A 15226-nucleotide genomic window follows, 5' to 3' on the forward strand; every position below is an offset into this window, starting at 1 on the left:
ATTTAAACCTCGCTGCTTTACCTGGAATATCATTCCATCAAGTAACTGGCCTTCCAGTTTTAATAACAACTTCTCAAATGGCTTCAATTTATCTTCCTGAATCCCAAACTTAGATGGGTTGTGATGGACCGATTTTAATAACCTTCAGAAAGGACAAACATTACAATTAAAAGCATTGATTATCACATCTTTGGTTTTGATGAACCCTCAATTCTCAGAGAGACTGCGAACAGACCTTATTTAAGAGTCTTTGCCCACCTAATGCCAAGCAAGTCAAAGGTCCACATAAGCCTAGCTGCCCACTATGCTAGTGTAGTTCAGGCATATCTGTTTTTGTAGTCATCACACGAGCCACTTTTGAATTCCCCTCTCATTTACAGTTAAATGAATACAGACAATTTTTGGAGGATCAGATCTCATTCTTCTGGAACAGTATTAAGATGCCTTGACCACTCCACTACCATGCCCCAATATCAACCAATGATACTGCAAGTTAACCATGTGCTGTGTTAGCATAATTAATTTGAAGGACTGAATTTAAGTGAAAGCACAATTCACCTTTTGAGGATTTCAGTGAAACTGAATTGATTTCCCAATATTATTATTTCCTACATTGCACCTGACCCTGTAAACTTGCCTGCAGCAAGTATTCCCATTAATGTCCATACAACTTCTCCTTCAATTCAAGTATTACAGGTGCTGGCATTAGGGCACACTAAATTAACTCCATAGTAAGACAGTACTGTTGGGAATAGTACTATCTTATGGCAAGAGTCATTTACTGTGCAGAAATGCATGTGTAAAGGGTGACAGGGGCAGGCTGGGACACAAGGGTGCTAAAATGTGGAGGCTGCCTGCAACATGGCTCTACACTTTAGCACCCTCCTGCCCCACCCAGCCCTTCTGTCACCGAATGCTGCCACTGAGCCCAGGGCTGACCCCCCACCCCCAGAGCCTGCTGCTAGCCTTGGAGCTGCTCCACCATGGCTCAAACTGCTGCAGTCCCTGGTACACATGTAGATGCTGCACCAAGGAGCAGCTGACTCCAGCTCAAAGTGCTCCAGAGTTTACTGAGTCGCATTAATTTCACATATAGATGCACCCAGTGCATACTCTTCCTTTGAGGTTAGGCATTATTTTCAAATATGCCATATCTCAATCAGCAGACAATTCATCCAATTAATACCTTGAAAGCAGTCAAGCTCAGTGATACTATTCATACAAATTCGATTTGGGCTTGTAAAATATTTACTAGGGACATTAAAAGAATACAGGGAAGGCCCAACCAGCAGCTCACAATGGTGTCTGTGACAAAACTCAGCAATACGTGATCAAGTTCTGGAAGGCTAGTAAATATCAGGGCTGGCAACTTCAGATTTTTCAGTCAAAAAAGTCATCCAACAAGTATTCTCACAACATAAATATTGCAAATACCTTTTGCTGAGGCTTCAAAGACTCACCTTTTGTACATGGTCCAGTGGTCCTTCAGGGTGGCATGATTGTCAATTATTTCATCCAGCGTGATTAAGACTGTCAGCAGCTCTCCTAAATGCTCATACAGAGTCTGTTCACGAAAAGCCAGAAGTTATTTACAGTTTTATTATGATACAAGATATTGTAAAACATCTGCACTAGCTTGGAAGTTACGGGATATTAAACTTCAGTTGCTATTGATCATAACAGGTTCCTTGCTACACAGTTCAGCAGGGCACCTTGTTCTAGATGTCATGGCTTGATATATATTTTTCTTGGCTGTTATTTTAATAAAGATCTGACAGCCTACTTTTGTGTCCCTTGGCTGCATGGGAATGTTATAGTTATAAGATCACTAATCTGATTTGACACCGAAGTTAAGATTTTTTTTAAATGTACACATAACATAAAAGTACAAGTTGCAAACACTTTTTGAGACAAGAAATTCAGTGTTTGTCAGACTTTGATATACTGATTTTCATTTAAAGACCACAAAACACAATTGGATAATTCCATCTTTAAAGCAACATTCAAACACATTGAAAATGATATTTGAATTTGCTTTCCTATTCTCTTTCAAACAGCTCCGAATCAATGCTTAAAATGAAAATCTTCTAAATCATCCTCACCTGAAAGTGAACTCCTGATGTCTCTATAATTTTAGGTGCATTCCTGCAATGGTTAAGCAAACAAAATAACACCTTATTTTTTCCATGATTAAAGCAGACCATGCTTTGCACACCTCAATTCCACTTCAAGAAGTGTTAACTGTTCCTTAAATATTTTTGGAAAATGTCTTCAGTAAAGTAGCAATTGTCATCAGTAACAGAAAATATAAAAGGACAAATTATATGTTGATTTTGCAACCAGTATACCACTTGAACAAATCATAATGCATAACTGGTTTGCTAAACTTTAGGTCTCATTTATTGTGCACACGTATGGGAATTTTCCAGTTACACCAATAATAAGTAGTGGTTATGTAGCCTTTCATCCCCAGGATCCCAAAACACTTTACAAATGTAAGTTCTACATGAATGGACACCCAGATTTATTTCATTCATCACTGAAAAGAACAGTTATGTAAAGCTGCAGTCTAGGACTGAAAATAAGGAATACCATGACTAGTTAAAACAAATGGTACAAATTAGATAGCAAGAATAATTAACTTATTTGGAACATGGTCAGAACACCTGGAGTCATATTTTTATATCTACAAAGACTTTCGGTAACCTTAACTGTAGTCCACAGTTGTCTAGTTCACACCTTATCTGAAGGATAGCAGCTCTACTATCACAGTGGTCCCTATCAGAACTTGCTCAATAATGATTCAATTCTTATATGTAAAAGAAATTATGCACTTTTCATAGAGAATGAATGCCTGCACCTGTAGCATGTGCTGTAATATGCATCCTTCCTTGTATTTATTTTATAAACTGCAAAAATTTAATCTAAATATGCTTTCCATGCTATTATCTCAATAAAAACAGCAACACAATACATTTTAGATCAGTTACACAAATAGCCTTGATTTTCAGGTGTCAAGCACCAACAACTCCCAAAGGCTTCAACTGGAATTTCACAGCTTAAAGTTGTGTCCTTAGTCTTCAGAAAATTCTGCAAGCGGTATAACTAAAATTCCTAATATCATAATGAGCAAGATTTATTAGCAACAATAGCATCCCACATGAAAACTATGGTTAGCTGTGAACATTACAGAAAAAGGAATGAAAAAATAAGATATCTGAAACCCTTTGGTGAAAACACTGGCCTCTAGCCTATACCAACATACGAGTACTACCAACTGGTGTATGAAGCCATAAATTCCTGTTACTGAAGACAACACCTGTGACATAACATGTTTCACTAAGCCCATCCATTTTATTCAAGCAGATTCTAAGATCACACATTCATTTTATAACTATGTATATGATGCTATTTTTTAAGCTTTTGAAGCTGATCAGGTATACTGCTATCTTCATGGCACCTCAGCCAATACAAGACATGCATTTTTCTCAACCAGTAGAAGTTCAGTAATTCAAGGTAAAGGATAACAAAGCCAGCCCACATTACCATCATTATTTACTTTAACATGACAAAAAAAAAAAAAAAAAAAAGAACATTCTTATGTCCCATCACAAAACAGAAGATTTAGAACAGATTAAAATTCTTTTAATAGACAAGATCCTCTCTAAAAGTAATGGAAGTGCACAAAAGCCTGCATTAAACCACTTGCCATACTTTCACACCAAAACGTTCCAGTACTCACTGGGCATGTCTACACATTCATTAACGTGCCGTAATTATAGCACATTTAGTTTAGTACCTGTAACAATAGGTACTAACTTAACTTGCCGTAATCAGTGCTACTGCACAGTAGCACCAGCGCTCATCTTAGGTTATGTTAATGCACAGTAGACTAATTTGATTTCATCTAGTACGGCTTTTGCTGTGACGCACTAATGCACAGAAGCATTAGTCTACTGCACATCTAGTGTCTCATGTAGATGCGACTGCTATGCCTTCAGTAGATCAATATTCCACATATGATTGCTTTAAAAAAAAGGATATAGCATTTCAGACAATAATTACTTGTTGCTGGTATACAGAACAGCCAGCTGATGTACTACATTCATCACCACTTCATAGCATCGTGTAACAAAACAAGACAGCTCCTGAAACGACAAGTTTTAGACATATTGTCATTATTTCCAAGAAACTGAAGAGTCATGCAACCAACATCCCATGTTCAAAGATAATCTTATTTTCAGCTTGTGAAAGTGTCTAAAGCTGGGCAAGTTGGTCAATATGCATCTCCATGCTGCTGCAGGTGACTCTATTTTGCATTACAGTTCATAGGCTGTACAGTCCAGAACAGCAGTCCCAGCACCCAGGGAGCTGTACCCAGAACTTTCCCTCCAACTATGCAGACAATTGACAGGTCTTGGCTATGGTCTTCTTCAGATTGAAATCTTTGCCTCTTGAGGGGAGAGGGAAGGCAAAAGGTATGATACCACAAGCAGTTAGCCAGACATCCTTTAAATGGCTATCATAATTTACGCCCAACCCCTAAACAGAGAACCCTAGGAAGCAGTACACTTTGAAGGAGGCCTTCAAGAGCTCTTCTCCACGGTGCATCTCAGCACTACCCCATACTATTTACTGGGTGCATCTACACATGTGCTTTACTGTAGAGTAGACTAATTCACTGTGCAGTAAAGCATCACCGTCTACACATGCACTGGTATTAAGGCACAATAAATTAATTCACTCCACTGTAAGATAGCACTGTCAGGGACAGTACTCTCTTATGGTAGAGTAAGTAACTGTTCTGAAACGCACGTGTAGACAGTGACAGGGGCTGGCTAGGGCATAAGCGTGCTAAAATGTTGGGGATGCCTGCCAGCTAGCCACACAGCTCCACAGGTTCTGCACCCTTGTGCCCCAGCCAGTCCCTCTATTGTCCAACACCTGGGACAGACCCCCAGTGCCTCCTGCCAGCCCAGGGCTACTCTACCCTGGCTCAAAGTGCTGCTGCCCTGGGCACATGTGTAGACACTGTGATCGGGAGCAGTTGACTCCAGCTCATAGTGCTCCACAGTTTATCAAATCACATTAATTGAACATGTAGATGCACTCTCTGGTTCAATGCCAAAGGTGCAACTTAGCCCTTAATAAGTAATATGAAAATTCTCTTTGAAGCCATGCCAAGACAATTCAGTGCTATACTTCAACAGAAGTTATTTTTTTCTTACCAACATCATGCATTATTAAAAAGGTAGACAGGACAATGAATTTAACAAAGAACACAAGAACAACAGGACAGCATCCCATCGCCCTGAACCAAAATTATAAGATTAAACCATAGGATTGGATGGACTGATAAATTATTCTGAGAAATGTCCAGTAGTAATATATATTGGAATTGATGACTCAGTATCACATGGAACTACACAAATTATAGACTTCAGGGATCTTTGGAAGGCAGGTGAAGAGCAAAAGCCAAGTGACCTTTTCAAAGAGCCTTCTGACCCGAAAGCAAAAGGAAGGAGAAGGCAGAAAATGATGGACTGCAGGTTATGTGACCAGTACAAAGCTCCAGATTTTGTAAACAAACCAAATTCTAGGGGAAAGAAGAGCTTTGAAATGGAATAGCCTGCATCTCACAGATAGAGGGTGAATCGCCACAGCTGAAATTACCAAAGACATATTACATAAGGGGAAGATGCAAACTCAAGCTCAGTACATTGGGAAGAAAAATGTTAAGCACTTGGATAATAAGACAAAGGAACAAAAAATTCTCACTTGTAAAGAGAAATTTGCTAACTGACGTTACTAAAACCTGGTGGAACCATTCACATATCTGGAAAGTTAAAGACATGGGTTATAACCTATTCCAGGAAAAAAGGCTGGATAAAGGGTACTCTATATTAGCAATGCCTGTTTTTAGTAACTTGGAAATATAAACCGTTGAAAGCATTTAGGTTGCTGCACTAATTTAAACCCACACGTGTGTATTGAACAGGGTACTGGTAAATCAGAGGTCAAAGCACTCCTTAAGCATCTCCCTATTACAAAGAAAGAGTTATGCTGGAAGTCTCATCCAACCAGCAGTAAAAATAAGTTTCCAGAAGTTCAAGGTCAATAAAACAAAAAGAACTGTACCCAACATGAGGCAATGATTTTGAACCTTATTAGGATGGATAAGATCAAGCTCACTGAAATGGTATGGTAATGGTCTGTGATATCCAGGTCTGACTAGATGATTAAGTATCCCCTTTAATGTCTATTAAAATACTTTAAGAAGCTAAATTTAGTTATCATTTTCATAGTTTAGTTATATTTCAGCAGCCAGCAGCCTCACTTGCTGGGAACTTCTAAACAGTGCTAGCTGAGCTGCTGCCTCTGCAGGTTCTCTGTCCACCCTGGCTTTGATGCTCTTAAAAGCAACAGCAGCTGGGTACTGTCGCAGTTCCCAACATAGCAATGCTGCCAGGGAATAAACACCATAGGGGTAGAAAGATGTTTCAACACCCCTCCTAACTCAGTACCCAGGGCAGATGCCCTCCTTAGCCACCCCTAATTACGTTACTATAGAATAGTTAATTTCACTCCATGTTTTTCCATTCACTTTAACATACTGCTCAGGTTCTAATTTCAGTGAATAAGTTTTCAGTTACATAAGCTTTCAATATTTTATTATAATGCATCTCTTTTTAAACTCAATTTCAGCATTAGAATCAGGTTACATTGCTCATTTACAGATTCAGGTCAAAACATCCAATATTATGGCACGTGCAATATTCTATAGCATAGTCCATTGTTGACAAGTGACAGATTTCCAGAATATCCTAAATACTTTGGATATTGTATGAGTTAATCCTGCAGAGGGTAGCAAAATGCTAGCAGGTACTCCTAAGTTCTCCTGATGATTTGCCTTTTTAATGTCATTAACTGTGTGTGACAGGTAAATATTTACCAAGTAATTAGGCTGAAGACGGTTTCTTTGTACAAAAGGGTGTCAGATTCAGATACTCAACAGCCAGCAGCTGTGTCTCCAGATCTCTCTGCTGGTACTGTACCTGTTAATCATGGTACTGCTAGGGAGAAATTCATATAATTGACAACACCAGTGTTTTTCAATTTGTGGATACTACCATCAGCCTATTCTCAGTGGGACTTGGTGAAAAAGCAGAGAAAACTGATAAAAGGATACATTGGTAAGGAGAGCTTCTCCCCACAGCCTCTTTCAAAGCAGAACTCAGCTACTTAAAATGTGTTTAGTCCTTCCTCTATGGTGTGAAAACAACACTTCACAAAGAAGTTTAAGCTAACACCTGTTCAGTCACAACCTGCTTTTAACTCCCACCACACTCAATTAAATGATAAAGCCACCAGCAATATGGAGAAACAGGCAGAACTAGTGGCTAGAACAATACTAGACAGGTGAGAAGACAGAAAGGAGACATACTAGCAACTGGATATGAGCACAGCAAAGGAACCTGGGAATTCATTTCCTCTAGTATAGAGTCTATCAGGCACTCAAGTGAAGCAGACAGGGTGGTCCTCCAATACACACACACAAGTATATAAAACAGCTTAATGAAGCTTAAAATTGAAATGTTCTAGCTGGATCAAATTCTAAGAGATATTTGCTTATAAAGCATATCTTTCTATTTAACTTAATACAAATACCTTTTTCCTGTAAACAGGTTTTTATCTGTAATAGGACAATCACTTGTCAAGGCGATCATGCCAGAAAAAGCATGACAACTTCTAGCATAGAATGAATACTAAGAATAAAGGAAATCCTCAGAACACAGATCCTGTTTTCTTTCAAGTGCCCTTGATAATTAGCGCAATTGTTTCTAAAAGGCATGTTTTCCCCCCAGGATGTTCTGTGGAGCATCTGTAATGTTTTAATGACGTCTCTTAATCTATGAGCTACAAGAAAATGAATGAACAGACTGTTTAGTCCATGCCAACACTACCACTTTTCATGGTGTTCAACAGAAAACTAAAATTTACTATTAAAAATGCAGCAGAATCCTCGAATGTTAACAGGTCTGTTGCGTCTTTTCCTACTGAAAGCTGCTTAGAAGAAATTCGATTTATTTGGGTACTGAATATGAAAATGCTTAGGTCTCACATGGGATTTCCAATGCTTAAAATAACTGCTAGTGCAGAATCACAGCAAATGAACAAGCTATACATAACAGCTCTGTTTGAAAGGGTGAGTGAAGGAAGTTGGTTGTGACAGCTGTGCAGCTAAGAAGCAGATTGAAGAATAAATGTTTTCGCTCGATCTGAGCCTTCAAGAGGCCGAGATCTACATACAAAAATGACTCCCAGTACCTTTTAGCAGGACATAAACAGAGTATTTTAATTGATTAATCTACTTGATAAATGCAACCTTAATTTTCTTTTCAGCCTCTGCCAAGAACAAAATGTACTCTTTACCTGTAAGAAGGAAACAAATCTTCCCATCTGTATTTGGGACTCTCCTTCCACCATGCTGGATTCTGTGGCTGGAGAGTCAAAGAGAAGTTTTATCATCTTTATAAACGTCAAAGAAACAGATTCACATTACACTTGCTCTACAAGGCAATTTTTGTTTGCCCCTTAATTAAAAAAAAAAAAAAAAGCACTGCTTTCCTTCCCTATTAGATATAAAAAAGAGAAGAGAAGATAAACCAATTCTAATATTCATTGTATGAAATGAGAATGAAGGCAAATTTTTTGGACCAGATTTCTTAATCTATTTTTCTGTTTTCCTATCGCAAGAACTTAGAAAAATATTCTTGATATCTTCAGGCATGCTTAGATGTTCCATGATATAATTTTAAATCCAAGTAGGCTCCTGAACATTTTTAACTACAAAAAAATCTGGGTGGTTTGTAAGCTTCAGGCAAGGACCATCTTTCTTCTGTTTGTATAATGCCTATTCACAACGGGGTTTTACCATATGTATGCAAATATAAAACAAGCCTGAATAGAAGACAACCCCCCCCAATATTAGGTTTTTATATATATAAAATGTATAAATCTGTTATAATTTCCCAGATATTTAACTGAATTATTGAAGGTTTGCCTTGACTTTGTCCCCCTCCCACTGCTACAGCACAGAAAAAAAATCTGGGGAGTCAGATAGGCCAAGAGTTCTCAATTTTGTCATACACTGACCCTGTCAGAGGTGGGGGGGGCGGTGTCACCTGGCAGCCAGTCAACAAGCTGGGGGAGAGGGGCCCCCTGGTGGCAGGCAGGCCAGACTTCAAATAGCACATGGTGACCGGTGGAAGTGACAACAGTGCATGGCAGCAGAAGCAGCGAGTGGCAGCAGAAGTGTTGCTACCCCCTTTTAAGTTGCTCACGGCCCCTTGGGGGGGTCACGGCCCACAGCTTGAGAACCCCTGAGATAGGCCCTTTGCTCTCTGCTCTACACCCTCAACTTTTTCCCCCTGCAGTCCCTTCCCTCACTCCTTACTGTCAGACCCCGGTCTCCCTGAGCACATGGAAGTGAGGGATAAATCTGAAAACACTGACCTGGACTTAAACATACTTGTAATAACTTGTACACAGGATAATTATTACAAGTGCCCATTGACTTAGTTTATCCAGAACTGATGCAGTTTACCTCTTTTGAAACTGTTGCAAGTTTTACCACACATACTCCATAAATACACTTTTAAGCAGCACTTTTGTGCCTACTTATGTGTAGTAAAAACAATGCATGATATTACTCCAAAGCCAAAAGGCTTGTGATTTACCATACAGGTTAACTGGGAAGGGGCCCAGAAGAGGCAACAGGATTTCAAGTCATGGTTAACCCACAGCTCAGCACTGCTCAGTATGTGTGTGTACTCCAGACACCCCTCCACAAAGGATCCATGTGCTAATTAGACCCTCACCCCACCTGCAAGTAGAACCGGGTATTCTTGTCACAGGTCCTGAGATCCTCTAAAAACGTACATGCAGATGAGACATAGGGCAACCAGGTCCGGCTCTACACCTCATGGAAGGCAGGGCCACACTAATCATATTCAACAGGCTGAGATGAGGTGACAGAGGGATTCTGGGTAAATTGTTTGGGACAATATTTGGTGATGCTTTCCAGACATTTAAGGCTGGTTAAAAACCAGGCCTCGTGAGAAATGGGAAAGAAAGGTGAAGCTCAGCTGTAGGAGTAAAGAGAAGGAAAAAGGTATTCAATGTAGTGGCTCACCATGACTTAAAAGAGAGTCAGTGCCGCAGGAAACTAAGCACAATGACACTAATATCTTTTTCAGATAGGCTGCACTAACCTAGCCTTGTGGTAGGGCAGATTTCTTAAGGTGGTTTTAAAAAGAAAATGCGTGATGGAAGTCTATAATTGAGGATAGATATAGATATATTTTAATTAAAAAAAATTGTGGTAGGTTCCCACCAGCATATTTGCCCCATATAGACAATGAGTAAATACAGTAAGTCCATGTTTGCAGCTTGATGGCACTGCTTCAACACAAATAATGGTAATATTACAAAGTACCAAGTTTGCTGCAGCACCAGTTTAACACTGCTTTTTTCAGGCAATAATTCACCATAATCATATGTGACAAAAAAAACTGCCTCTTTCAATGTGGGCATTATTTAATATTAAAAGGCACTACACTAGGCTGCTTGCATGGTTTTAAAGAATTAAATTGTATGAGAAATTAATCCACAACAGGGATTAAACTTCTCTAGTATTATGGACTTGATTTGAAAGATTAGTATTGAATGCACAATGATTGCTTTCCCAACAACAATCTAAAGAGGGTTAAGCAGAGTGGACTGTTGGCTCCAGTATGAGAAACTCAGCTTTTTAAAATATTTATAGTTCTTCAAAAAAAAATTCAAGTCCATCCATCTGAACTAGCTATTGGGGATGAAAGGAATGAATGACTGTGCTCTGTTTCTTTCTGCAACAAGAGGCTCCAGCATGACTAAATATCAGGGGTGCTCAATCTCCAGCCTGCTGCCCAGAGACAGCCCACAAAAGCAGAGGGAACAGTTCATCACTAGCAAATCAGTGCAAATTAATGCTCCCTTTTGCTCTTTCACTCCTTTCCCTTGCAGCTGAATTAAGTGACATGGGAAAGGAGGGCAAGAGCAGCAGTTAAGCTCACCACACTGACATGCCAGTCAGATCAGAACTTCTGTGAAGCTCTAAAGCCCAAGGGCTGAGCGCTATCACTTACAGCACAGCATGAAAGCTGTGGCTCCAGCTGGAGCCCACACTGGCATGCCAGCCAGCTCAGAGTTTTCACAGAGCTCCAGAGCCCAGAGGATGAGTTCTGCCACTCCTGCTTGTCCCCTCTTTTCCCTCTCACTGAACTCAGTGGGGGAGAAGGGGAGGGGGGGGAGCAAACAGTAGTGACATTCAGCTCCTGTACTCCATAGTCCTGTGAAAATTTTGCAGTTTGAAAAGGAAAGGCAATGGAGATCTGCCTTTGGTCACCGTGACCTGCCTTAGGTCACCGCATGCACACAACCACAGGGCTGGCTACAGCACCTGAAAAAAGTACGCCCCAGTGCTGTGGGGCAGAAAATGGCCCCATTCTCACCATGCCACTGATAGAAGTAAGGTATAGTACTGCCGGGTAGGCCATCTCCAGCTCTTCTTTTCTCTCACAGGCATGATTCCTTCAGCCCCTACCTACAATAAGAACTTGGAAACTAGTTCCTTACAAGTTAATGCAACCTGGGGGCTCATCAACTGCAATCCCTGCTACTGAACAGGGCACTGAGCTGAGCACGTCCCCACCTGGCCTCTGTCCAGCCTTGTCCAGACAGTTTCAGTTAGTCTTCTGCCATGTACAGCAAAGCCTTAGCAATTATAAGGATTTTTTAAAATAAAATAATATTACAGAATACTGAACTTTTTATTTTGTATTAATAAGCCTAAATTACCAAAAGTATATGTTTTCCTTTCTAACATTACTTAAAATATGTGGTATTACACTATGCCAAAGTATTAAACTAATATATTTTTCTGTTTGGCCCTTGGTTCACTTCTGATTTTACGATTTGGACCACTTGCAAAAAAAGGGGTAAGCACCACTGCTAAAAATCGTATCTTTCTGCTACATATTCTCCATGTAAATTGCTATATCAGTCTTGGCAGGTATCCCAAATAACTATCTTCTAGGCCCTGTGCCAAGCCCCCATAGCTTCGGCAGGATATGATAATATTTTTCAAAAGGATGTTAATCCATGCATTTTGGGAGCTGAGAATCTGTTTTAAAAAAAAGGTCTGCTCCTAATATGGATTCATTATCTGAACCACAATAGAGCACCCAAGGCATGCTAGATACAGTCCCTAACCCAAGCTGTGTGCTTCTACAGCCTTATCTTGCAAGTCTCCAAAAAGACTTTACAAAGCACCAGGGAATTGAGTTTCACAATATTACTATGAAAGGAACAACATCTTTCTGATGTTGAAAATGCTAGCTAAGTGACTTGCTATATGATCGCACAGGAAGCTAATAACACAGCCAAAAAGAGAACTAGGATGTTTTGAGTTTAAATTGTGTTTATTAACTCAGAAAACCATGCTCTTAAGAAAGATGTCTCTAGCAACCCCACTCACAGATAGGCTGCCAACATCATTCTGTTTAAAAAAGGGTTTTCACCCAAATTTAGATCCTGTGGTAAACAGAGGGAAACAGCTCCTTTTTATGTAAAAAGTCATTACCTTATGTTTGTGTGTAAACAGGGACAGAAGAAATTGTACCTGCCACTTTAAGCACAAAGAGCTTATGTTACAAATGTTTCAACATAACCTAAATTACCCAAAATGCAGAAATTCAGATTAAATATTGGACTTCACCCTTCAGTCAACCGAAGTTTTACATCCTGTACTAGTTGCAGGTTTTGTGCCAAGAAAATTACTCAAGTCATTACCAACATTAATAAGCTTATGTTTTGCTAGTACAATAGTAAAATCCTGGTCACTTTAATCAAAGAATAGATTTAGTGAAGCTACTTTGACCCTACGAGTGAGGTTTGCAAAATTTTATCAATGGCACATAGCTGGTCACTTTTAAGACACCTTCGAATAACACTCCACGGTACAGCAAGAAAGGTGGATTAGTTACGTATATCCCTGATATGGATGCTCATGCCACACCCAGAAAATTCAGTGAAGCAGTGCATGGGCTTACCAAGTATTTTCTGAAAATACACAATAGTATATACCTACATTAAACTTTTAAAAAAAAAAGGCAAGGTACAGATTCTTCTTCTGCCTTCGTTTGAAGAAGTGATTTTTAAAAAGAAAACCTTGGAGGAAAAGCATTAGACATCTAGTCTCTTGTCAGCCCCCATTTTCTCTCTCTCATACAAGCAAAGCAGACACCAACCAGCAAAGACATTAGAACAACAGGAACAGCACTTCACTAAAAATAATGCATCTTTCTAGTTAAAAATCTTAATGGTACTTGAAGGTTTTGAGTTTAATTTAAACAGGTTGGTTAAAAAACAGTATTATATAATTCTTTTTATAAACCCTATAACCTGAAACCCCTGATCTTGGTTTTCATTAATACTCAGATCTATTGAAAATTTGTCACTAGTGTCCGTGATGCAAGGCTAAAATTACTCTCAGTATCACCATGTTTTAATATCATGTGAAGCAAACTGCTGTAAATAAAGGAAACTGCTTACCTCCTTCCCCATAAAATAGGAGGCCATTATAGAATTTAGTTTCTGCCTAGCAACAAAAGTAAGAAAATAAATAATGAAGCTACAAAAAATATATACATTTTCTTGATTAGCAATAACATATGAAATGTATGTATCAACTTGTAATCTGTAAATATTTTTTGAAACAATAACAGACTGTTATAGTTACCTCATATTTTAACTTCTTGATTTCACAGCAAAGAGCAGCATACACCGTTATTACTTTATTTAGAACCTAGATTCATCAAGGAAAAAAAAATACACAGAATATTACACAAAGTATTAAAGTGCAAAAACACCTAACATTTTTTGTGTTCAACGAGTTCTGAAGAAAGACTATCATATTTTACAACAATTCTTGTGATTAAAATATGACAATTTTAAAGAATTTTACCTTGTTTTCAGTTTTTATGAGTTCCAGAAGGGAAGACTGTTCATACGGCAAAAGCTAAAAAATTAATAAAAACAGAAACATCAAAAAATATGCTTTCAAAACTGTTTCTCCAATTAGATGGCTCCAATATTTCACTCCAAGCCAGTGGCTATCAACCTTTTTAGACTCAAAACACCCCTCAAAGTGCCAACTCATTTCTTGACTATGGAAAGTAAGGGAGCAATTCTTCTGTTGCAAAAAACTCAGAAAGACAACACTAGGTCAGAATTTTTTTTATACTATTTGAAATCTCTGGATTTATCTTAAGAATTGCACGCAAGTGTTTGCACAATACCCTAATGCACCCTTAAAAGGATCTCATGGCACCTGAGAATCCTTGTTCTGGCCTAAATGCAGGGTGAGAAGATAAAAAACACTAATTACAGATTACCCTACAACCTACATCCAATTTTCCTATTACATGGAATTACCCTTCTGTATCATTGAAGGGTAACAGATAGCTGAACTACATAATTAAGTTGTGATAAACTTTGGAGAAATGCTAAAGCAAGAGTCATGACTGCTACAAGAGATCTACTAAGCCAAATACTGTTCTAGTTTTTTTTAAGTGTGTACTCAGAAGAAAGTAAGTTTGTATTCTTAAATCACGTTTGTAAACTCAGCATTTAAAAAAAAGAAGAACTATGATTTTGTACTTCATGAAAGACAGGAAGTGTGTGCCCAAGGAAGTAACTGACTGGGGGGAGGGGACAAGGGAGTGTTTTTTATTCTTACTGTAAAATGCAAACCAGACTAGTAAGTCAAAAAATATATAAGTTTTATCTACAAGCATATATGCACATAGTTATCCTCACCCAAATCTGGCCTAATGGTCTATGCTTCTATTAACAGAGAAGTTTACAAGAATCTAGTTTTCTGGAACTTACATTTCTCTCAAGTTCTCCTAAGCTTCAAGAACAGAGAAAAAGAATGATGTGAAAACATATTCACATGCTATCAACACTGATCTACCAGGTTATGATTGAAAAAGGTTTTAAGCTTTTTTAAAAAAAAAATAAAAAGGTACAAACCTATACTTTATCCTTCGAAGATGAAGGAGGAAAAAAAACACATTTGATTTTGGCTCAAGATTATCCTTAAATGTTCTTGTCTTGGTTT

At 38.6% G+C, this 15226-nt stretch overlaps 1 protein-coding gene across 8 annotated transcripts in view; it reads right to left on the minus strand.

Moving 5' to 3' along the window:
* Positions 1-15226, minus strand: part of WASHC4 (WASH complex subunit 4) — a 64316-nt gene that overhangs the window by 44105 nt on the left and 4985 nt on the right. For 7 of the 8 annotated variants that reach the window (XR_016441844.1, XM_090043172.1, XM_090043170.1 and 4 more), the window contains exons 3-10: positions 14069-14122; positions 13844-13909; positions 13657-13702; positions 8434-8501; positions 4066-4148; positions 2103-2145; positions 1461-1564; positions 22-142 (exon numbers count right to left, since the gene is read on the minus strand). Coding sequence is in view for 7 of the 8 variants with exons in the window: in XM_090043172.1 (XP_089899298.1) it covers positions 22-142; positions 1461-1564; positions 2103-2145; positions 4066-4148; positions 8434-8501; positions 13657-13702; positions 13844-13909; positions 14069-14122 (585 nt within the window). In the remaining variant the exon portion in view is untranslated. Of the gene's footprint in view, positions 1-21; positions 143-1460; positions 1565-2102; positions 2146-4065; positions 4149-8433; positions 8502-13656; positions 13703-13843; positions 13910-14068; positions 14123-15226 lie in introns of those variants that run through there. The other variant, XM_090043173.1, reaches the window with a different exon arrangement.

Source organism: Crocodylus siamensis, chromosome 4 (genome assembly GCF_052110815.1).
Source record: "Crocodylus siamensis isolate JL-2025a chromosome 4, ASM5211081v1, whole genome shotgun sequence".
NCBI classification, from domain to species: Eukaryota; Metazoa; Chordata; order Crocodylia; family Crocodylidae; genus Crocodylus; species Crocodylus siamensis.